General features: G+C 39.5%; 3 protein-coding genes and 1 non-coding gene across 7 annotated transcripts in view; all 4 read left to right on the top strand.

The window, feature by feature from the left end:
- pprc1 (PPARG related coactivator 1) overlaps positions 1-4,223 on the top strand; it is a 10,467-nt gene extending 6,244 nt beyond the window's left edge. Inside the window, exons 6-14 of the mRNA XM_017412966.3 lie at positions 301-354; positions 1,170-1,230; positions 1,478-1,545; positions 1,737-2,454; positions 2,555-2,767; positions 2,878-2,956; positions 3,028-3,149; positions 3,459-3,610; positions 3,779-4,223. Coding sequence (XP_017268455.2) covers positions 301-354; positions 1,170-1,230; positions 1,478-1,545; positions 1,737-2,454; positions 2,555-2,767; positions 2,878-2,956; positions 3,028-3,149; positions 3,459-3,610; positions 3,779-3,879 — 1,568 coding nt within the window. The 3' untranslated portion in view covers positions 3,880-4,223. The remainder of the gene's footprint in view (positions 1-300; positions 355-1,169; positions 1,231-1,477; positions 1,546-1,736; positions 2,455-2,554; positions 2,768-2,877; positions 2,957-3,027; positions 3,150-3,458; positions 3,611-3,778) is intronic.
- Positions 3,233-3,372, top strand: LOC112450406. The gene has a single exon (XR_003039018.1). It is a non-coding gene; the product is annotated as a small nucleolar RNA SNORA50 (small nucleolar RNA).
- A 925-nt stretch (positions 4,224-5,148) lies between the features above and the next one.
- oga (O-GlcNAcase) lies at positions 5,149-16,996 on the top strand. Of its 4 annotated transcripts, none has more exons than XM_017412982.3 (19): positions 5,149-5,666; positions 6,199-6,250; positions 6,331-6,428; positions 6,568-6,698; positions 6,822-6,993; positions 7,088-7,186; positions 7,282-7,566; positions 7,670-7,828; positions 7,908-8,098; positions 8,295-8,564; positions 8,662-8,865; positions 9,306-9,480; positions 10,871-10,924; positions 12,319-12,404; positions 13,437-13,541; positions 13,731-13,822; positions 13,910-14,102; positions 14,195-14,354; positions 14,646-16,996. In XM_017412982.3, exons 1-19 carry the CDS (start codon positions 5,501-5,503, stop codon positions 14,780-14,782), a joined length of 2,829 nt encoding a protein of 942 aa, XP_017268471.1. In that variant the 5' UTR covers positions 5,149-5,500; the 3' UTR covers positions 14,783-16,996. The 4 variants fall into 4 exon arrangements, with proteins under 4 accessions (XP_017268471.1, XP_017268472.1, XP_017268474.1 ...); XM_017412983.3 differs by having other exon boundaries at positions 8,295-8,549; XM_017412985.3 differs by lacking the exon at positions 10,871-10,924.
- Positions 16,997-17,548: 552 nt separating this feature from the next.
- npm3 (nucleophosmin/nucleoplasmin, 3) lies at positions 17,549-21,139 on the top strand. Its single transcript, XM_017412780.3, has 5 exons — positions 17,549-17,741; positions 17,917-18,002; positions 18,169-18,288; positions 18,371-18,464; positions 20,392-21,139. The coding sequence occupies exons 1-5, from the start codon at positions 17,669-17,671 to the stop codon at positions 20,529-20,531; spliced, it is 513 nt and encodes a 170-aa protein (XP_017268269.1). The 5' UTR covers positions 17,549-17,668; the 3' UTR covers positions 20,532-21,139.
- The last annotated feature ends 257 nt before the right edge of the window (positions 21,140-21,396 follow it).

A 21,396-nucleotide genomic window follows, 5' to 3' on the forward strand; every position in this document is an offset into this window, starting at 1 on the left:
ATTCTAATTTTCTGATATGATGAATTTGAGATTTTCATTTGTTGTCATTTGTAATCATCAAAATTAAACGAAATAAACATTTGAAATATATGAGTTTGTATGTAATGTATGAATATAATATACAAGTTTCACTTTTTAAATGGAATTACTGATATCAATCTACTTTTTCATGATATTCTAATTTTATGACCAGCACCTGTATATTGATAGTTGACATAATTGCAAACAAAGCATATATGCAGACCAACTGTCATCTTTGAGTACATAATAAATTAAAATACTTGTTTTCTCTCTCTGAAGGTATCGAGGCTGCTGATTTGACCAGCTTACTTGAGCAGTTTGAAGAGACTCAAGGTAATTGTAATTATCAGATTTTAACTGTATTAGATCATAATAAAGTGCTTTTTTTGTTGTCGTATTTCTCTTCCTAATTTAATTCTGATATTGGATGTTGATGCTATTCAGTAGCTTAGTGGGTCACATAATTTAGCACTGAGCTAAATGTAGCCAGAGGATCAGTTTCCGCGCTTCGTCATGGGTGCAGAGCTGCGCACAGCATTGCAGCGCTGTCATTGGGCCAGAAAATCAAGGAACTTTAGGTTAAATTGTTGCTTATAATTTAACAAACAAGGCCTCCCATATAACTGTTCAATAAATGCGACCAAAAGTCTTTAGCCTATTATCTCTGTGATGTAGAAACTTATGATTATTCTGAAAAACAGAGTTTACGTTCAGTGTTTTTGGTCTACTTGTGGCTATTTAGGATTACAAGATTTAGCTTCACTGAAACATTTCTCATTCAGAGGAGTTGATCCTGCAGGGGGCAGAGAAGCTTCTTTGTGCTCCTGTCAGCTCAGCTGCTGGAATTTTGCCTTGTCCACAAATCCATTTAACTCTCACCCTGCAGGCTTTGTTTGGGCAGATTTACAAGGCCCAGCACAATATAACACGTTGTGTGCAGTCAATCTTGTTAGTACCAGTTATTATTGAGATGTTATACATTGACCTTCTGTTAGCAAACCATTTGTTTATATTCCTTGAGAAATTCGATAAATAAATTGTTATAAATGTTACAATATACTGAGTATTTCATTAACGCACTTTGGTTTTCCCGTCTCCTCTGCTGGTTCCTGTGCTGATGCACTCTTATCCGTTCCCTCTTCCATCAGTGAAAGACAAACAATGTGTGCCGGAGGTCTCTGGTAGAGCAGCAGCTGTAGGAAACTCGAGGTGAGTTACCCTACAGCCCTCACGCTGCTCTGTAGGAGTGACTGAATGATTAAAAAAAAAAACTGGAGGAATGACACCAGTTTAAACTACTTGTGTGTGATTGGAGGTAACACAAGCTCACCTTTTGCCAAGACCTACCGCAAACTCTACTGTTTGGTCTCAGTAACGGCCCTCTAATATCCAAATCCAGTCTGAAAATCACAAGCAACACGAGGCTGTGGACTAACTCGCCTTGCTTGCTTTGCAGAACTGAACAGGTTCCAGAGAAAACTGCCATAGAGCGTCTAAAAGCGAATGACCTCTCAACCACTGCAGGTAAATCAGACTGAATGTTACCAAAACAAAAAATCAGTTCAACTTTTTTATATATACATACACATACTTTGATTCTTTCTAATACTTCTCTGCCACTGTTGCAACTCAGTAAATATGTTTATCTAAGTGATTCATCAGAAATGCTTCTTGTTCGATGACGTTATTGTGGTCTTTCGTTCCCGGTGCTTTAGCTCTGACACCTCCAGCCACACCGCCCCACCAGATGTGGAAACCTCTGCCCGCTTCGTCTCTGCTGGGAAAGAGCAAGGCTGCCGAGGCCTCCAAACAGAACCCCTCCAAGATTATCCAGATAGAAGCGCAGCCTCTGCCCTCAGCTCGGTTCTGTAGTAAAGCCACTGCTGCTGCTGCGTCTGTAGCTCCTGATGTGGCATGCATGGATCATGACTACTGCCTCCCCAACAAAGGTTCTTCCACTGAAGAGCCCCCCAAGCGCTGGAATGTTAAACAGCAGTCTCTCATTACTATAAAGCCCATTCAGGCTTCAACCACTACACAGATACCCCCAGCTGCTATGGCTCCATCAATCCAGCTTCCTACAAATTCTGTGATTCCTATCAAAAAGCAAGATTTTCCACAGACTGATCACTTGAAGAGAACAAATGAAGGGTCGGGTGGTTGCTCCGTTCTGGAGACTCCAGATGCTTCTCCAACCCGGCAGGATTCTGAATCTTCTTTTAAAGACAAGAGTCCCAGAAGAGGGCCTTCAGGAAGGTCCTACCGTCGACATGCTGGTTCTCGCACACCCAGTCCTAGATGTAGCCCCAAAGAAAGAACGGGCAGGCGTTCGAGAAAAAGAAGATCCCGTCGTTCTCCCAGTCCTATGTCCAGCTGCTCAGACTCTTATTCATCTAGATCTCGGTCCAGATCGTGCTCCCCAGCAAAGAAAAGGTTTGTCCTTCTGTCAGAACGTCAGATTAATTCAGTAGTGCGTCCGATTTTAAGAGTTTCTGATTTTTATTATTCCTCATACATTTCTTTTGATCTACAGGTATCGATCCCGCGACTCAGACAGCAGTTCCAGTTGTTCGTCTTCTCCGTCTTCTCCGTCTTCTCCGTCTTCTCCCTCTTTGTCCCCCTCCCCTCCCAGGAGGAGGAGGTACTCTTATTCCTCCTCTCGCTCCGGCTCCTGGAGTCGTTCCAGGTCGTGTTCGCGTTCCCCTCAAAGACAAGCACAGTGGAATAAAAGCAGACGATTGTACAGGTACAAAATATATATATATATATATGAACTCATAACTGTCTTGACAGAGCCTCACAAATACTGTGACGTTTAAAAAAAGAAAAAATAACCAAAGATTTAAACTTCTCCAGCCCCTCATACAGGCCCAGATATCAACATAGTGCAAATAGAAATATGGAAGATACGAAGATGCGCAAGGAACGAGCCATTGTAAGTTTATGGTTCTGTAAATAAAATAAAAATATATTTATTGTATCTAATCTGATAACCTACTTTCTTAGGAGGAGCGTCGTGTTGTTTACGTTGGTAAAATTCGGGGAACGATGACCCAGAAAGAACTCAAAGAGCGCTTTTCTTTATTTGGTGAAATTGAGGAATGTACCCTGCACTTCAGAGACCACGGGTGAGTACATCTACAGCTGCAGTGAAACAAACATATGTTTTATTCAATTTTGTTTGCTCTTATAAGGTTTTAATGTGAGCTCATTGCACTGTCTTTGAACCTGATTGGTCCTTTCTGTGACCTCTGAGGCCAAGCTACAGTGCTAAAGTAAATTTAAGCTTGTTCATAACTGGGGCTTCCTGGCAATACTCCCAGGCGGCTCTTTTAAAAACAAGCTACATGATCAAAACTGAACAATACCTGTTGCTGCTTTCTCCGGCCATATTTTAAACCTGCAAACAAATGGCTTGTTTTGTCATTTTTCCACAGGGATAACTATGGGTTTGTGACTTTTTACGACACCAAGGATGCTTTTACAGCCATTGAGAATGGAAGTAAGCTGCGCAAACCCGATGAGCTGCCGTTTGACCTCTGTTTTGGTGGAAGGAGACAGTTCTGTCAGTCCAACTATTCTGACTTGGGTAGGCATGGCTTTAAAATCCAAATGCAACAAATGTTTCTGCAGTTTTTACAAGCGGAAATGTTATTCTTTGTAAAAACATTACCCTTTTTTTTTTTTTGAGAATATTGCAGAAATGCATCCAGTACTCCCTCTTTGATGTTTAATTTTTTATGTTTTCTCATTTCAGATTCGAATAGAGAGTACGATCCATTGCCTGCTAAAGGCAAGTTTCACATACTAGACTTCGACACTTTACTGAAGCAGGCTCAGCAGAATTTGAAGAGGTAACAGGAGGCCTGCACCAGGAAGTTACCTCAGGGTCGACGGGTGGCTCGGCACCTGCAACACTGTCTTCATGTTTTGGTTGTTGCATTATTTTATTTCTGCAAGTTATCACCTTCTATTGAAGTGACAATTTATAATGAAACTGGTAAAAGAAGTTAAAAAAAATTGAATAATAAAGATTTTTGTTTTTTAAGTTTATTTAAATGTACAATTAAAATAAATTGTTTGGAGAGAGTAATTTTAAAATGGTAAAAATGGTGTGGAACTCCCTAAATTTTTGGGAGAGCATGTAATACATTGAGATGTACTACAAGCCTAAATAAAGTAAAATATTTTGCATCCTGCAACTTGGCTGTTCTCTTTTTTTATTGTTGTTTTATTTGTAAATGGAAAGGGAGAACTTTAGTTTACTTTAGTAAACTGAGATTTAAGCAAATAATCTAGATCAAATAAAATGCAAAAGTTTAAATAATGACCTGGTTTTGGAGGCTGCTTTGGGTCTACATCATGACCCCTTTTTTGTCAGCAGTACCTCAAATCTATGAAATGTCCAGGTCATCATAAATACTATGGGACATTTAAAGGGACAAAATTGAGACAAAGTCCAAAGAACAGCACACCCAAATTAAAATAATCTGTCACACCTGTGTTTTATATTGTGACATAATATTTTCTAAATAAAGTTTAAAGGTTTGTTGAGTAGAAAAGACCTTTTCTTCTGTGGTGTGATGTCTGCAGAGGAAAAGATTTGCCACTCAAATGCATTCAGTTTCTCTCCATTCATTGTTGATGCACGAGCTTTGTGTATCATATGACAATATTTATGCAAATACAAAATTAGTGATCCAAGTTTGAATCAAATCCTGAATATTTTTGCTGACAAAAGTTTAAAAATATAGCACCTCCCCTGTTTAAAATTGGTGTGAATGTTCGCTGCATTTTTAATATGAATTTGGAATCTCAAGATATTTCACTGCCGTTTACCGTCACTTCGTTGACTACATAATAGAATCACAGAAAACCATGAAATCCGAGTTTACGTTATATAATTTTTAATTTCTTGACTAATATTTAGCTCTGCCTTTTATATGTCGTTTCTGCGGTGTATAATAGTGTTCTTCGTATTCCTAATGATAAAAGTAAGTTGACTATTTTAGCGCTCATAGTGTGACGGTTGCCTTGTGAGAGGTTATCTATCTTGTGTGCGTAAAGTCTTTGCGGTGTTTTGTCACGTAGATCCAGTTTTGACTGGTTTGATCTGGTCCCGTGAGCATGCGCACTCGGTGTAAACAGGAAGAACCGTCGAAAAGTAGGGTAAATTTACCATAAGGAGAAGATTGGTCGCTTAAAACCGTGCTCACGGCTTGTATTTTCCTTGTGCATTCATTAATTTATATGATGCTGTTAACCGCTCGCTAGCATTTCGGTCTGTATTTAGAAGAAACCGCAGGTGGATTTTAGAAACAGACTTGCTAATAAGCTGGCCGACGTTAAACAGCGAGTGACGCGATTTATTTCCTCCGACTCCGAGCAGCTCGTTGGATTTTTCCGCTCAATATCGACATTTAGCGAGTTATCTGTATTAGTCTAGATTTTGTGACCGCATCGAGGCAAATCGCCAACGATGGTTCAGAAAGATAAGACGTTGGAGACCCCTCAGTTGGATGTGGAGCCGAGCCCCAGCCCAGTCTCTGGAGAGGCTTGCGTCGAGGCCCCTGGCCCGGTGGTGGACGCCGACATCGGAGTCGAATCGACGGGCCACAGAAAATTCATTAGCGGGGTTGTGGAAGGTAATTGGAATCATACATTTAAAATATGACTCCGTTTTTGACCCGTGCGAAATCCGAGCTGTGCACGTAAAATATGCCCTAGTTTTTAACCTTTGTACATCCAGAACTAGAGCCTGAAAACGCTGCACCAATCCATCGTGCTTTGTATTTACCAGCTTGTCTTCAGGTTGGCCCACTTTTATAAAATTACATTGTTTTGTAATTTGCATTTTTGTCTTGCATCCAAACAAAACTATATAGTTTGACCCAGCTTGAAATTATAGGCAGGACCATATAGGCAGTAATTTTTTTTACTGAGTAATTATGCTACTTATTAAAATTTATAGGTACTGTAATTACTTGCATGGTATAAATAAAACACTACATGTCTGTATGCACATAAGCCATATGACTGATAGTATTCCCATTACTCCTCACACCCAAGGGCAAATTGTTGTAGCACTTATTTATTTATGTTTAAACTTCCTGATAATGTAGATTAATGGTACTATAGACTGCATGGAAACTGATTTTTATTATCTATTTCCTGCAGGCTTTTATGGGCGCCCCTGGACAATGGAACAGAGGAAAGAATTATTCAGAAGGTAATATATATTTTTTATATCTATGTTAATTATTTGTGATCCTGAGTTTGTACAAAACATTTATTGTATTTTTTTTATAGGCAACAAAAGTGGGGTCTGAACACATACCTTTATGCTCCCAAAGATGACTACAAACACAGAATGTTCTGGAGAGAGCTTTATTCGGTAGAAGAAGCAGGTAACGATGAGTAGATTTTGAAGGAAGCTGTTTTTTAAGTGAGAAGTGTGAATTGTTCTTTTTACCCATAGAAGGCTGTGTTTAATGAAAACACAATACTCCGTTTAGATCATTTGTTTTTCCTCACTTTTTTTTGTAGAGCAACTCATGACTTTAATTTCTGCTGCCACGGAGCATGGGATAGAGTTTATTTATGCCATTTCCCCTGGATTAGACATCACTTTCTCCAATCAGAAAGAGGTTTCTGCACTCAAGAGGAAACTTGATCAGGTTTGCAAATTTTGTTTTGTATATTTTCTTTAAGAGTGTGTTGAAACCATACACTTATTGTATCTCCAAGTAACATAATCACTTACTTCCATTTTATAGCTAACCTGATGCTTTCCTCCTTAGGTTTCCCATTTTGGCTGCAAGTCATTTGCCTTACTTTTTGACGATATTGACCACAACATGTGCCCTGCAGACAAAGAGGTATTCAGCTCTTTTGCACATGCTCAGGTTTCCCTTACCAATGAAATCTACCAGTACCTGGGAGAGCCTGAAACCTTTCTCTTTTGCCCCACAGGTGCGTCACTTCTATGTATAAACTCTGTTTTTATGTTTACACGTTTATTTTGACCTGCTGTTTAATTCGTTGTTTTTGTGTTCTTGCCTTGCAGAGTACTGTGGGACCTTCTGCTACCCAAATGTCTCACAATCCCCCTACCTCCGAACAGTTGGAGAAAAACTGCTGCCTGACATTAATGTGCTGTGGACAGGCAAGCCTAAATGTTTTTACTGTTCAGCCCACACTCATTAGTCTTAATTCTCGGGTATTAAAGTTATTAATTTGTGCAAACTGTTTTTTTTATAGGCCCCAAAGTGGTGTCTAAAGAAATCACAGTGGAATCCATTGAGGAGGTGTCAAAAATCCTAAGAAGATCCCCGGTAATCTGGGACAATTTTCATGCCAACGATTATGACCAGAAAAGGCTTTTCTTAGGTCCATACAAGGGCCGCTCTACAGAGCTTATCCCAAGACTAAAGGGAGTCCTCACAAATCCAAACTGCGAGTTTGAAACAAATTTTATACCAATCCACACTCTGGCTACTTGGTACAAGTCTAACATGAATGGGGTTCGGAAGGATGTGGTCATGAGTAAGTGACATCCTAATCAGCCATTTTTATGTTGTAATGTCTACAAATGCAGTTCTAGGCCATTTAGTAATTTCCTTTCTTTTCTTCAACTTGTCCTTTTCAGCTGATGGTGAGGACAGCACCGTCTCTATTCAAATCAAGCTGGAGAATGAAGGCAGTGATGAGGAGCTGGAGACAGACATGCTCTACAGCCCACAGCTCGCTCTGAAGCTGGCTCTGGCAGAGTGGCTGGGAGAATTTGGTGTGCCTCATCAGTACAACAGTAAGAGTGATTCTAGCATTAGAAATGTCCCTTAGAGGAGAGTGATAACATTCAGTGCAGTAACGTTGTTCTCTTTTAGGCCGACAGGTGCCTCAGAGTGGTTCTAAAAGCACAGTCATCGACGTAACATCGTTGGCAGCTCCATCTCTTTGCTCCTCCACATCAGTCACCACTGTGTTCCAGCAGCCCATCATGTCTCCATCAATGCCCCCCCTCTGCCGTGATCCACTGCCACACCCCATGGCAAAGGCACCTCAGGAGGTAGAGGAGGTGGGTTTTATTAGTTCTCACTGTTGAGAATGAGAATGCTGCATTCTCTTATGGCATTAAACTTAAGATCAAGTTTTATTTTATGTTGAAGAAATGTTCAGGTCCTTTGCATTGATTCAGTTCACGACAATACAGACCTCTAACTTGAAAATCATCTGTCTGGTTCTACAAGTGTTGTCGTGTTCTGCTTCCTCAGGTGGATGTGGAAAAGAAGGATTCAGATGAGGAACCAATGGAGATGGTTGTTGAGAAGCAGGATGAACCAGAAGCAGAGGCCGATGTGGAGGAGAAAAACGTTGCTCCCATTTTAGCTGAAAAAATGGCTGAAGACCTGAGACCTATGGACACAGACAAGGAAAGTCTGGTCGAGTCCAAGTCCCCCGAAGAGTCAATTCAGGAGGACTCTGGAAGTGATATCGCCCCTATGCAGACAGATGATCAGCTCAAACTGGTACTGCAGACATTTGTATGTTTTTTTTGTCTTTATACTTGAAGTTTATAGCAAAATTATATTAGAAGTCACTTTTAAGTCACCTTCTTGCTTTTCTTGTGTGTCTCCTCAGGATGTGTATGTGCCTGGGCCCGATGAGAAGCCCCTGTTTACAGTAGAGCCTCCGTTGCTGGAGGACCTGTGCTTACTCGCAGAGCTCTTTTATCTGCCTTATGAACATGGACCCAAGGCCATGCAGATGTTAAAGGAGTTCAACTGGCTGAGAGCCAACAGCAGCGTCGTCAGTGTCAACTGCAAAAGAAAAGACAATGAAAAGGTGGGCTTTTTATTTGAATTAAAAAACAGCAACTGAAGAAATAACAGTCTGCCCAAGTACATTATTAACTAAACTGGCTGATAATGGAGCTGAAAACAAAATGGTGGATGTGCATTACCCCTTCTGCCCATTGGGTGGTGTAGTTATGACTGTGAATGGATTGTTTGCGTATCAAATCGTGCCATGTTTGTTGAAACAACACCTTCCCATATATTAAAAAAAACACATTATTCCCCAAATGACATTTTACCAGTGGAAAAACACAAAAATAAACAACAAAATAATGTCACCTTGTAATGGGTTATATAGATATTTGAGCTGAACAAAATAATTTCTCACTCAACTCAGACAAATGGAAATATTAGCTTTGTAAAACATGTTAGTGACACATTGCCTTTTTAACTTCCTTTGTTCTTGTTTCCGATCTGGTAAAACCTCAGGTTGCAGAGTGGCAGCTGCGGGCTGAGAAGTTCGAGGAGATGTGCTGCTCCGTCATCAACATGTTCACACGGCTGTCTAATACAGCCAACCGCACCATTCTGTATGACCTCTACCCTTACATTTGGGACATCAAGAGCATCATTTCTATGGTCAAGTCTTTTGTTCAATGGTTAGGTATGTATACAAGGAAACTCAGGGCCTCTCTTCTTAGATTGATGGATCTTAGCATCAAGTCGTGAATTTAGTCATTTTCAGAAACACATTTTGTTGAAATAAATTACATAAAATAGGTTCACAGGTATTTAGCTGCATGGATTTTACAGTAGTTCAGAGCTATATAGTTTGATGAGAAAAATATTTTTTCTTTTTCACACATCTGCTTAACAGATGATTTCTGATCAGTAACAATAAACCTCCTAGAGAATACATTTATCAGCAGTGAATCTGGATACTACCACCATCTGCGAAAGACAGTAGGACATTATAAATCAGCTTAACGCAGATCAAGCCAAAGGCATCACTTTGCAATGAAATTCTCTTTTTTTTCACACATGTTGATTATTGTTCTTTTTTATCCGACTGAGTGCTGCTTGCACTGCTGGAACCCTCTGAGTTTATCCTAATAAAAAGTTGCCCTTATTGACGTCTAAACTGAGACTCTGTGGAAACTGTCCCAGCAGGGTTTACTGCTGCTTGCTGTGTATCCAGTAACATCACTGCTGCATTCCCCCTCAGATACGCTACTTCCATTTCTCTGGCTGTGGGGATGGGTGCCAGGAGAAAGTCCCCATCCCCTTCCCTCCATGCCCTAGCGCGCGCGCAAGCTTGGAGAGCAAGTTGACTTAAGTGTGGAAGGCCATTCTGGTACATAAACAAAGAACTACGCTGAATCTGTATTTTACTCTGGTAAAATATTGCTGCATGTTTTGGGCCCTCATCGAGTGGACTCTAAAACGAGTTCCTACTTTCCATGCTGTTTGCTCAATCTGTATCAGGGTCATTCCCATCGTTTTCTACTCGAGAGAGAATGGCTTTCTCACAAACTGTGCCCCTCTCAACCAAAATCTGCTGATATTGAACACTTGATACAGTTTGAGTGACAGTCACTGAGGGAAGACGCCTCCATTATTTGGAGCGTTGTTTTGATAACTGAAGTACCAGCATGGCCTATAGGTTACTCCCTGTAACCCAGTTTCATTCACAGGTTTCTGTCCAGTTCGGCTACAAAGTAAAGCTGACGTCTCAGCACACAGTAGTACACAGCAGGCAGCATGCCCACACGGGAAAACCCACTTTAGAAATTGACACTTCTGGCCTGATGCGTCAGGAAATAGTTGTTAATTCTCTGACTGCTGAAGAAATCAGTGCCTCATATTTGGGCATCTTTTATTACCATCAGAGTTTAAAACTTTCAGTATGGTGACTTCTATTTCTTATCAGTACTTTTTCTTTCCATTTAATGGAAGCTTTGCAGCCGGCACTTAGTCACAAGTTCCCTAATTATTGTACTGAGAACATTTACTAATAACTATTTTCTACTGTTTTCTCCCCTCACTACGTACAGATGGAAGAATCCACAGTACAAGTTTCTACTGCTACTGGATCGACAGTGGCCGATGTATGCACAGTGCAGGCGTTGTCTTTTTTTCTTTGTTTATGTTTGAAGTTCTCCGATGTACTCTTTTTAATCTTTAAACCAAATTGATTCATGTAAAAGATTCAATTGGACGAAAGGAAGCAGCCCTCTGGATGAAGTCACATCTTGCGCAGCGATTTGATTTTTGTATTCCAATTGTTAACTCTCAAATTTCTCTTTTTGGCAGCATCTTTCTAACTTGTTTTTGTTTCTGTCAGTAGGCTTATAGAAATGGCTCAGACCAGCCTGATGCACCTACACAGAGGAACTTGTACTTGGCTTTGAAATGTAATCACACCACATTAAATTTGTTTTACTTAGGAGTGTCCCTGCAGTGGAAAGCTCAAATATACTATGGTTGGATGGACAGAACAGGTGCTTATTCTGCTTCCTGTTGCACATCGATTCAACAATCCAGGCTGAGTGGATGATTCAAATGAAAGTAAATTCACTCAGTATTGTGGTTTTTATTTTTGGTTGCCAGGTTCCGAGTTCCTTCATGTGGGTGCGTCTGCACGCTGTGTTGTCAGGAATTGTATTTGATATGATTGTGAGGTTCACTAAAGCAGGGTTAAAGTCCTGCATGCGCGCTGCATTTGGCTGGTCACATGACAGGACTTCTTGTCAACCAGGGTTAGATTATTAGCAGCAGCACTGTTGTGTACGAACTGTTAAAGGCTTCAGATTTATGCTGCTTTTTGTGTTTGATAGTGGCCTTTAAAATTAAGCTGAGAGGTCCTTCAACTCGGGGAGTGTCCATCTTGTTCCGTCTTCCTGGTTTTTAATGACTCCTGTTCCTCTGTCATGTGACAAGGCAGATAAAATGAGAATGTGACTTCACACAGGGTGCTAAGATAAGTGGGGTGATGGCAGCTAAAGCTTTCTGTTGTGATACATAGATGACAGATTTTGGCTTTGGTGGTTGGTGTATTTATTAAGTCCAACTTTTTAAATGAGTTTCAGTTGTGCTTAATTGTCAAGGGCAGAAAAGAAAAAGAAACTGCACAAAATAACCTAAGTCTTGCAGACCATGTTGTAAAAGCTGTCTGACACTACTGCAGTAACAGATCCTTAAAAAGGCGCAGAGCTGATTTATAGTTTCTGACTCGCACTTGAGTTCTTCGAACATGAGATTTAGATGCCTGAGCCCCATTGTGTCCAAGATATTTTTTGAGCGTAATTATTTATTCCGCATTAGGTCCTTTTTTAATGTTTTAATAACTGAAACAAAATTAATTAATTTATAATAATCTTATTGCTAATAGTTACATATTATTACATATTACCCCCCCTTCATTCCCATCTCCCCACTCCTTTCATCTGTATCGGAGCCCCATCCTGTGGTAACAATGTCCGCTTGGCTCTGCTCCTAACAGGGTGTCGTAGTCAGTCCTCAGCACAGTTCCTTAAAGGAGACCAAGAGCCCTGGGCCTTTAGGGGAGGTCTAGCAGGAGAGTTCCAGGTATCTAATGCACTGAAGTAACGGTAACAAAACGGGGGAAAAAAAGTGCTGTGAGGGAAAAAAAAGACTGGTAAATGTGTGTAGGTATCAAGGGGTTTGGTCTGTCAAAGGTGAGCTGATTTTAAATGGGGTAAGTCCGTCACTTGTTCTTTAAAAAAACATGTTTCCCATTGTTATTCTGGAACATTTTCCAAATATGACCGAATTGGTTGACCCGAAACACGCAGTGACAAAAGGATATACAGCTGAAGTTAGGCACGGCCTCTTCTGATCGTTTGAAACGAGTTTGGTTTTTTTCAGCAATTGACCAAGGAGGTGCTACTTTTCCCTGGCGCATGCGGCGCAAGCGAGCATGGCTAGGTTTTATTTTCATGACATCTCATTTCTTTGCAGGAAAGCACAGCGCACAAAATGCACACCCTTTGCAAGCGCCCGCGCGAGCATCGCAGCGCCAGCGAGAGCGCAAGCGTGTATGCAAAAGGAGAACTCTTAAGATTAAACACACCTGTCCAGTTTAAATTTATTTTCCCAACCAAAACTCACAATGCCAGATTGTGTGCCGTTGAGGAAGTGAGCTTACATTTGATTTCCCTTTTGTGTTTTTCCAGGAGTTCTCTATATTTTTGCGCTAGCATCATTATTTTTCTCAACAGGAGGCTTCTGCGCAGCGAAATATTGCGATGCTTTGTGAAAGGGAAAGGAGCATCTCCTTCAGCCAGTAAAACCTTAGTCAGACCAAAATACAACCCTTGTATTTATTATGTTTGGAAACTTTTGTGTATATTTTGTATTCCTTGGTTTAAAAAAAAAAACAAGAATAAAGTGATGTTTGCTCTTGTTGTCTACTGTCAAATCAACAAGGAACACCAGTTAATACTTTTTCCTTAACATTAATTGTATTTTTAAGTTCCTCGCAACCTTTTTTTAGTTCCTTTTGGGTTGATAGTGGCTCAACTTGGCAAATAGACACTCAGTCAACCGAAACGCAACGTTTTGCTGTGAAACTAAACCTGTTTGTTTTGATACCCACAGAGGTTATTGCCAATCGATGGGGCAAACGATCTTTTCTACCAACCTCCTCCTTCTTTGCCGACCTCCAAGATCTATACGATAAGGCCTTACTTTCCCAAAGATGAGGTAAAAAGCTTTGTTGTGTGTTAAGTCGTCTCTTTGCTCATTTTTTTACAAGAACCCAAGTAATTCGTTCATCACTGTTCAGCTAAACTGGTGTTGGGCTACCTTTGTTTTTGTGTTTTGTGTTTAAATGTTTCATAATTCCTTTATGAGTGCATCAAACCAACCACAACAAAAATGCTTTTGTTTCAGACTGCAGTTTATAAAATCTGTAAAGAAATGTACTGTGAAGGGATGGAAGATGTGCCGTTCTCTGAGGAGGATGTTGACCTGATAGGAGACAGGTAAAACACAAAGGTGTCGCTGACTAAAGCCGGAATTGGTTTTTGTCCCCTGAAGCACACGACTGACCAAATCCTCCCCGTTTGCAGGTTTGTCGGAGGTCTCCTGACGCTGAGTTCAGACTACGGTTTTGTGCTGGAGGATGACGAGGGGATCTGCGGTTATGCTCTTGGCACTGTAGATGTGAAACCCTTCATCAAGAAGTGCAAGTTGAGCTGGATTCCTCACATGCAGGAGAAATACAGCAAACCTGACTGTGAAAAGGATCTCACAGAGGCTCAGGTATGATCTCAGTCCGTTTATCGAAGTATCACAACATCAGCAGAGACATCCGTTGTTGAATTTCCTTTCCACTCTGCTTCTCGTCTTTGCAGAAGATAATTCTGAGTTTTCATGAAGAGGAGGAGGGGCTTCCCGACTCCTTCTTGTCCAACTTTCCGTCGCTCATCAAGGTTGATATTCACGCCAAAGTCACCGATCCCAGTGTGGCCAAGAGCATGATGGGATGTCTGTTATCTTCCATTAAGGCCAATGGTACAGAGCAGCTTTCTTCAGTTATATCTGTGCATTCTGTCAGAATTTTTTTTTTTTTTTCTTAATTTGAAAACAGGCATGCTTTTTGATTAGTGGTGTATAATTCAGCCCAAAATTCCAAAGCAAAAGCAAAAAAAGAGAAGACTTCATCGGTTTATTGCTATCAGTTTGTTTTGTGCTCAATATAAAATAATTATCTTTTTCTGGTTGTCCAAAATGAATATTTGGCCTGATGGTTTTTGGACTTATGGTTCTCTCTCTCACTCTGTTTTTATTTTCTCCCCACTTTAGGCTCCCATGGTGCATTCTGCAAGATTCGTCAGACTGATAAGCGAATGTTGGACTTCTATAGTAAACTGGGATGCTTTGAAGTGGCCAAAATGGAGGGCTTTCCCAAAGATGTCATCATTATGGGACGCAGTCTTTGAAGAAACGTTGTGATAGAGTGACAGACAGAAAAAAGATCAGGTCAAAACGGCTTGAACCTATTTGTTACCTTCGTGAAGAAAACTTTTGTGACGATTTTATACCACATCACCATTTGGGCTCGCCCTAGAAGGACCTTGTTTTTACAGTTTTGTGTCAACAAGCACAGCAGTCAAAAGCAGATTACTTGTGGTTGCCTTTGGATGTTATAGCTCAGTAGGATTTGGCAAATCCTGAGCTGAAAGATCCAAAGAGTGATCTGCAAGTGCTCCAATCAGTAACGTACAAGTGCAGTGCTTCAGCACTGATTCCTCAGGCCCCACTACTTGTGTACTTGTGTTTCTGTTTATACCAAGTATCCTCTTCACGGATATTATCCCATACTCTAACACAAAGTGTCTGAAACGGCAGCAGAGTTGTGAAATCAGGCTGGCCCCTGTCTTGGGCGCCATCCTCCCATCCTGCCCTCTGATTTTAGACGTGATGAAAGTGACACAGATGTTAACAGGATATGAGGTGCTATGGGAATGTTTGCCTTTCAGTGCCACATGGCATTATTTTTATTTGCTCTGCAATATTCTTCGAGATGAAGGCCTTTTGAAGTGGTGCGTCCAGAAATTAAAATGTGAATTCTACACATGCGGGCGGTGGACAGTCGTAGCCCATTCTGTCTTTACAATCTTAAACAGAACATCACAACTGTCCACCAAGACACCAGTGAGCTCCTCTGAATTTCTGTTGATGTAGTTGTACAAATTGGATAGTAACAGAAGTACTTTCACGAGTTTATGAACATGTTTTTTAATCACTTATTTCCCTTCCAACCTTTTGGTTTATAGCTCTTGAATTTTAGGTTGTCCCCCCACCCCCAGATCCAGTATCTGTTGTGATCAGATTTTCTAACATTTGCTAGGCAGTCACATCAAACGAGGAGTGATTTTTGTATATTGGGCTCGTTTGTCAAGCTTCAGAGATATAGCTGACTGTAAAGTTCATTTAGAGGTTATGTATAATTACACATTTACTAATTGATGTTGAAGTTTTTGTCTTTCACAGTTTTGTTCCTTTTTGTTAAATAGTTAAAATGTCAAGTTTGCTTTGTTTTTGTTTTTTTTCAAGAATAAAAAGTTAAACTCAACACCTACCTAGTGGGACCAAAATATTCAGTTCTGCTATTATAAGATTCAGTATTTATTTATGACATCACTTACTGATTTAAACACTAGGTAGGCCTAAATTCTAAGCTTCCTCTGTCGTGAAATTGCTAATGTCTTGATTACATCTGTTTTAAGGCCTGATTTTTTCAAATGAAAAGGTAACTTTAGCTGGAGCCACTTGTGTTAGGTGAAAATTAAAGTCTTAGTAAGTTATCGGTCACCCATCTTTATTTTTCAAAAATTGATATAAGTGAATGTATTCTTAGTTGAGCCTCTAATTGACCCAAACTGTGTGAGCGTTCTTCAGGTCAATGTGCTGGTTAAATACTGAAGATGGTTCCACACTGTTCATCTGCAACTTTAAAGGTTTGTAGCAGTTTTTTTAGGCCTTTTTCTCTTTTGTTATTTGGATGTTTTCTACTCTCAGATCATTTCCCATTTTGTTTTTGTAAACCAGTAGTTTATTTAAAGAAGCACTTTGACTATTTAATACGAGTGTTCTTTTGGTTACATGTGGATCATAAGTTGCTCTCCTGTAGCTGCCTGTCAATGTGATATTTCAAAACTGCATTCATAATGTGCATGAGGTGTACTGGATTTCCTGTGGTGGACATTTGGGGAAAATCTCATCTGATGCCACGTAGAGGAAGAAGCATGCCACTTACAACTAAAAGCATAATAGTGTTGTGCTTAGACATTCTGTAAACACTGTTAGTCAGACAGTAATAGTGTTTTTTTTTTTTTTTCTTTTTGTATATAATTTTCTGTTTTGCTTAAAGGAAAGCAGGATGCTTTCCTTCATCCAGCCCCTTGTTCTTTAGAGCCGTCCTACCTGTCAGAAAGGACCGAAACTCATCAACAACTCTGCCGTCTGTCTTATAAAACAGGCGTTTAATTATTTGAAGTGGGTCATTTTGTAGTTTGCTGATTTGGCAAAAGTGACTAAGAATGGGCTCCACCTGTACATTTTGAGTTAAAGGTTGAGATGGGGTATTAAAGTAACAGTTTGTCTTTGTAAAATTTCAATGTAAGATACATAATAAAAACTAATAAATCATATTAGGTTGCTGTACTGGCATGTGTCTCTTGTGTACAAATGTCTGGGGATTCTTCTGCTCGTATTGCACAGAAAAGGGAAAAAATTGCGCAAAGAAATGCTGAACTTTTTTATCCCAAGTGGGCTGCATCAGCATAAAATTGATCAATGATGTATTATACCCAAGGCTTTTTGTTGAATTTATTTTAAAGAATTTATATCTATTCAAAATCTAAGTTTGGGGCTTGAAGGCAGGTATGAATGTTTTAAAATAATTGTTTCTTTCGTAGCAACAAACCCTAAAAAATATTTTACCTTGTGATTTATTTTTGACTTGTTTTCCTAAGATTGCAGGATTATTATTTACTTGGGTCTAATTAAACAATAATAATGCGAGCAAGTCTGCACGTTTTACATGGGATGATAATAGTAAAATATGCAACAGAGTTATAAAATAAAGTAGCATGTAATAAAAATATGAAAATTAGATTGGGTATAATAAATAAAAGAATAAAAAACTGTCACTCTAATTAACTGCGTAGACTGGCGGACCAAAACAAAAGTCGCCGAGCTTAGGGCGCACTTTGATGACGTGTCAAACACGTCCAAAGTCTGCGACACGCTCGTTTTTTTCCTGAAGGATTCATTTAACCGTAAAACACGGGCAATTAAAGCAACTGCGACGCTTCAGCAAAATGTCTTTCAGTGACGAGGAATCCATTGAGGTCGGCCCAACTGGACAGACGAAGTTGGAGAGCTTTTTGTTCAGTAAGAACAGTTTAAACTGGTTATTTGTGCTCCTCTGTTGGCGCACACGTGGGTTTGTGGACGCTCTGCTGTCCCGACAATAATTAGATTGTAGAGTCTTTAAGAAGCCACATTCCGTTTCTTTTGTATTGTTATGCTGCTACATATTTATAATTAATGTGTTTTTTATCGCTAGGTTGCGAATTGTCAACGAAAGTACCTTTCTTCACTTTCCAAGGGGATGAAGAGGAAGACCTGGAGCACTTTCTTGAACTCAGAACAGTATGTACACAACATCGTGTGTGGCTTATCGTGCCATTATCAGCTGTAAAATAGTTTCCACTCGTCTAATGTGTTTTTAAACAAGTATGTGTTACTTCCCTCCATAATCCAATGTGTTACTTGTGCTCCTATTTGAACATGGTGTGTTTTTAAAATTCCGTATCAGGTTTGCCTTGGTGAAGGTGCAAAGGAGGAGAGCAATGTGGTGGAGGTAACAGCCTTGAACCACCTAGGAAAGACGATTTCTGTGCCCGTGGCCAACCTTCACATTAAATGTCTGCCCATGGTAAAGTATTAAATAAAGTCTACAAGTTGACATGTGGACCACACAGCTGGATGTCTCTAAAGTTTTGTTCTGTTAAACTTAGGTGAGTTTGGGGGAGTTTGAACTGAAAGCCCCAGTGACCATCCGACTCAAGGCTGGAACAGGACCAGTTATCGTCAGCGGGCTGCACCTTATTGGTAACTCTTCACTTAACTTGCATTCATCTTAAACCCCCTCTCCAGGTGCTAATGTTTTGTATTGGCAACCATTTATTTATAGGTAGGTAGGTTACCTACTTTTCCTTTTTTTTTTCTGAGGGACATTAAAAGTAGACTAGTTATAAACAACATTTAGAAAACAATTACATTAAATGGATCAAAATAGATCTTTTGAATTAGGGTTCTGTGGAAAGGTTATGAACCTTGCCTGTTGTAGAAGTTTTTTTTTTTGTTTTTTTTTAATTGTCGCAAAAATCATGTCTTACAAGACGGTGGTGAGAGCAGCTGTGTTGTACGGTTTGGAGATGGTCGTGCTGACAGAAAGACAGGAGACAGAACTGAAAGAAGCAGAGCTGTTAGCTCGTCCATCCAGTCAGAATTAAACTTTATTTTTCCAGACTGAGTTTGTAGAAAATGTCGATCTGCAACAGGTAGGATAATAAATGTACATAATCCTCTTCTGGTTTAAATCAGACAGAAGTGTGAACAAACCTCAGCTCTATATTCAGCTTGCGCCAGTTTAGGACATCAAATGAGATGGGCCCAGCACAACACACCGTATTACTAAAAAAAGTTTATATCGAAACAAATATGGACTAATTCTGTAAAACATTCAGATTTGAGATGCATCAGAATATTTTGCTGAACTCCATTACGGCCTTCTATTTTCTCTTTTATTTCCTATGGTCAAAATAGCACCGGATCAAAGCCTGTTTTGAGTTTTTTTTCCCTTCACTATCATGAAAATGTCAACTGAGACACAAATTGCACTCAATAACTCACAGCACGGATCAAGAAAGCCTACAGTACCTCTGAGAGCTTACAGTAAAACTTCACACCACTTCAACCTAAGCACCAAACTGGAGGAAAAACACTTGACTGGCAGTTTTACACTTGGTACCAATTCCTCTTTTTTTGGTGGGGGGGCTGTGCCACCTTGACAAACAGCCAGAAAGGAGGGGTTACTCAAAAGCATGTGTGTATGCATCACCATTTTGTTGTCTACTTGACTTCAGTCTTTTAAAAGTAAATTGTGACTCTCTTGAAAGTAAAGTCACTGTTTTCATGAGAAAATGGTGTGTAATTAGGATTAGATGTGCTACAAAACTTTGACAGATGTTAGAATTTTATTGTTGATGTTTCACGGTTTGAAAGGTTTTTGGTTATAATAAGTTACTATTAAGGCTGGACAAAATATTTAATATTTATTGTCATTATATTTCAAGTACATGCATTCAAGTTCTGCAGGCTAATAAAATATTTGATCCAAGAATCAAATCAAACGGCCTGCAGGGGCCTTGATGCCAACACCTGCTTTAGTTGATGAGGGTTTCAGGAGAGAAAGGAGCAGTGAGGAAACTGTGGGTTTATATTCTCATCCCATTATTAAACAATGGTATCCCACATCACAGTCACAGCCATTTGATTTAATCCTTTTATTTTTAGAATAAAATCCTTTTAATTTCTTCTGTGTTTGATAAGTTTAAGTTTTCCAGCCTCTGACTCACGTGTGGCTGGAACGTTGTCTGTATGTTTGAAAGAATAGATTGCCTAAAGCACCTGTTTTGTTTTCAATTTCTTTTAAAAAGAATTTCTTAAAAAGCTTTAGTATTATCACAAACTGTTCAACTATTTTATTTTGTATTTTAAAGTAAATGAAGCATTTTGTAGCATAGTTGTGTTTGCATGTTAATTCTTCCTGCTCTGGAGATCTCTGAAACCTAATTTTGATTCTATAAAGCAAATTGTTATCTAATTTAGTGTAATATAGAAGTAAATAACATCTTCAATATATATGCACTGTTTAAAAACATGGATTTTAATGCCGGTATGCTGCATTACTTTCCTTTTTTTTAGTTGTCTTAAGATTCTGTTTGACTAAATGTTGTCTTTTTAATTTTATCAGCCTCACAAGATGACGACTCTGATCTCTCTGATGATGATGATGAAGACGTTGAGGAGGAAGAGGAAGAGGAGGAGGAGGAGGAGGAGGAAGAAGAAGACATGCCTGCCATTAAACCAGCAAAGAAGAAGCAGAATCTTTAGGCTGAAGGGTGCCTGATGGAGGTTTTTGGAGTGGCTTCCTTCTCGATGTTTAATAAATAATGTCTTTTTGTACCGGACGGACAGATTTGACAACTTTTTTCCACTCGGCCCTGTGAGAGCTCAGTGTGGAGGCAGCTAAACACCCCGTTAGTGGAGTCGCAGCTGGATTTGATGCACTCGCCTCCCTGTTTTTCAGTTTGACACGGCAAGCTCATCATCCGTGCTTAATACGTTTAAAATATTTGTATAAAAACCTGTTTTTGGTATCAAACTACTCACCGTTTTGTACGTATGTGAAACAATCCCCACTCTTAGCTTTTACTGCACCATCAGTGGTGGAAAAACATAACTTTTAACATCAGTTTGTTCTGAAATTTGTCAAAAATTCCCAACATAAATCGATTCAAACTGGATGACGCAGTCAGGTGGTTTTTATACTGTTCCTTAAATGTTCATCAGTTGTATATTTTAATTTCCAGTTGTTGCAAAAATGTTTATTTCATGTTTTAGTCATAAATCTTACTAAATGCACAGTGAACCTTTCAAGAAAATAGCTTTTATCTAAATTTTCTTCAGTTTTTATCTTTAATAAAAAAAAGTATCTCTCACCTTCATGTGTGTGATCATTTTAGCATGCTTACGTTTTTTTACATCCGTTCAGATTTGTCCAGCTCGCAGGAAAGCTGCTGGGTGGTAGTTCCGTCAGATTTTAGGTTTTAAGGAAATATATTTTACAAGTTGAGAGCATTAAAGTAAAAACCCTGCTTAATAAGTAAGTTGTTCCACATGGCCTAAGAGGTCTGGATGCTACGAGTAAAAAAGGGAATATTTAATCTCCATGCTTCAGTAATAAGACTTACAAAAC

The sequence above is a fragment of the Kryptolebias marmoratus genome, linkage group LG22, assembly GCF_001649575.2.
Source record: "Kryptolebias marmoratus isolate JLee-2015 linkage group LG22, ASM164957v2, whole genome shotgun sequence".
In the NCBI taxonomy this organism is placed as follows: Eukaryota; Metazoa; Chordata; class Actinopteri; order Cyprinodontiformes; family Rivulidae; genus Kryptolebias; species Kryptolebias marmoratus.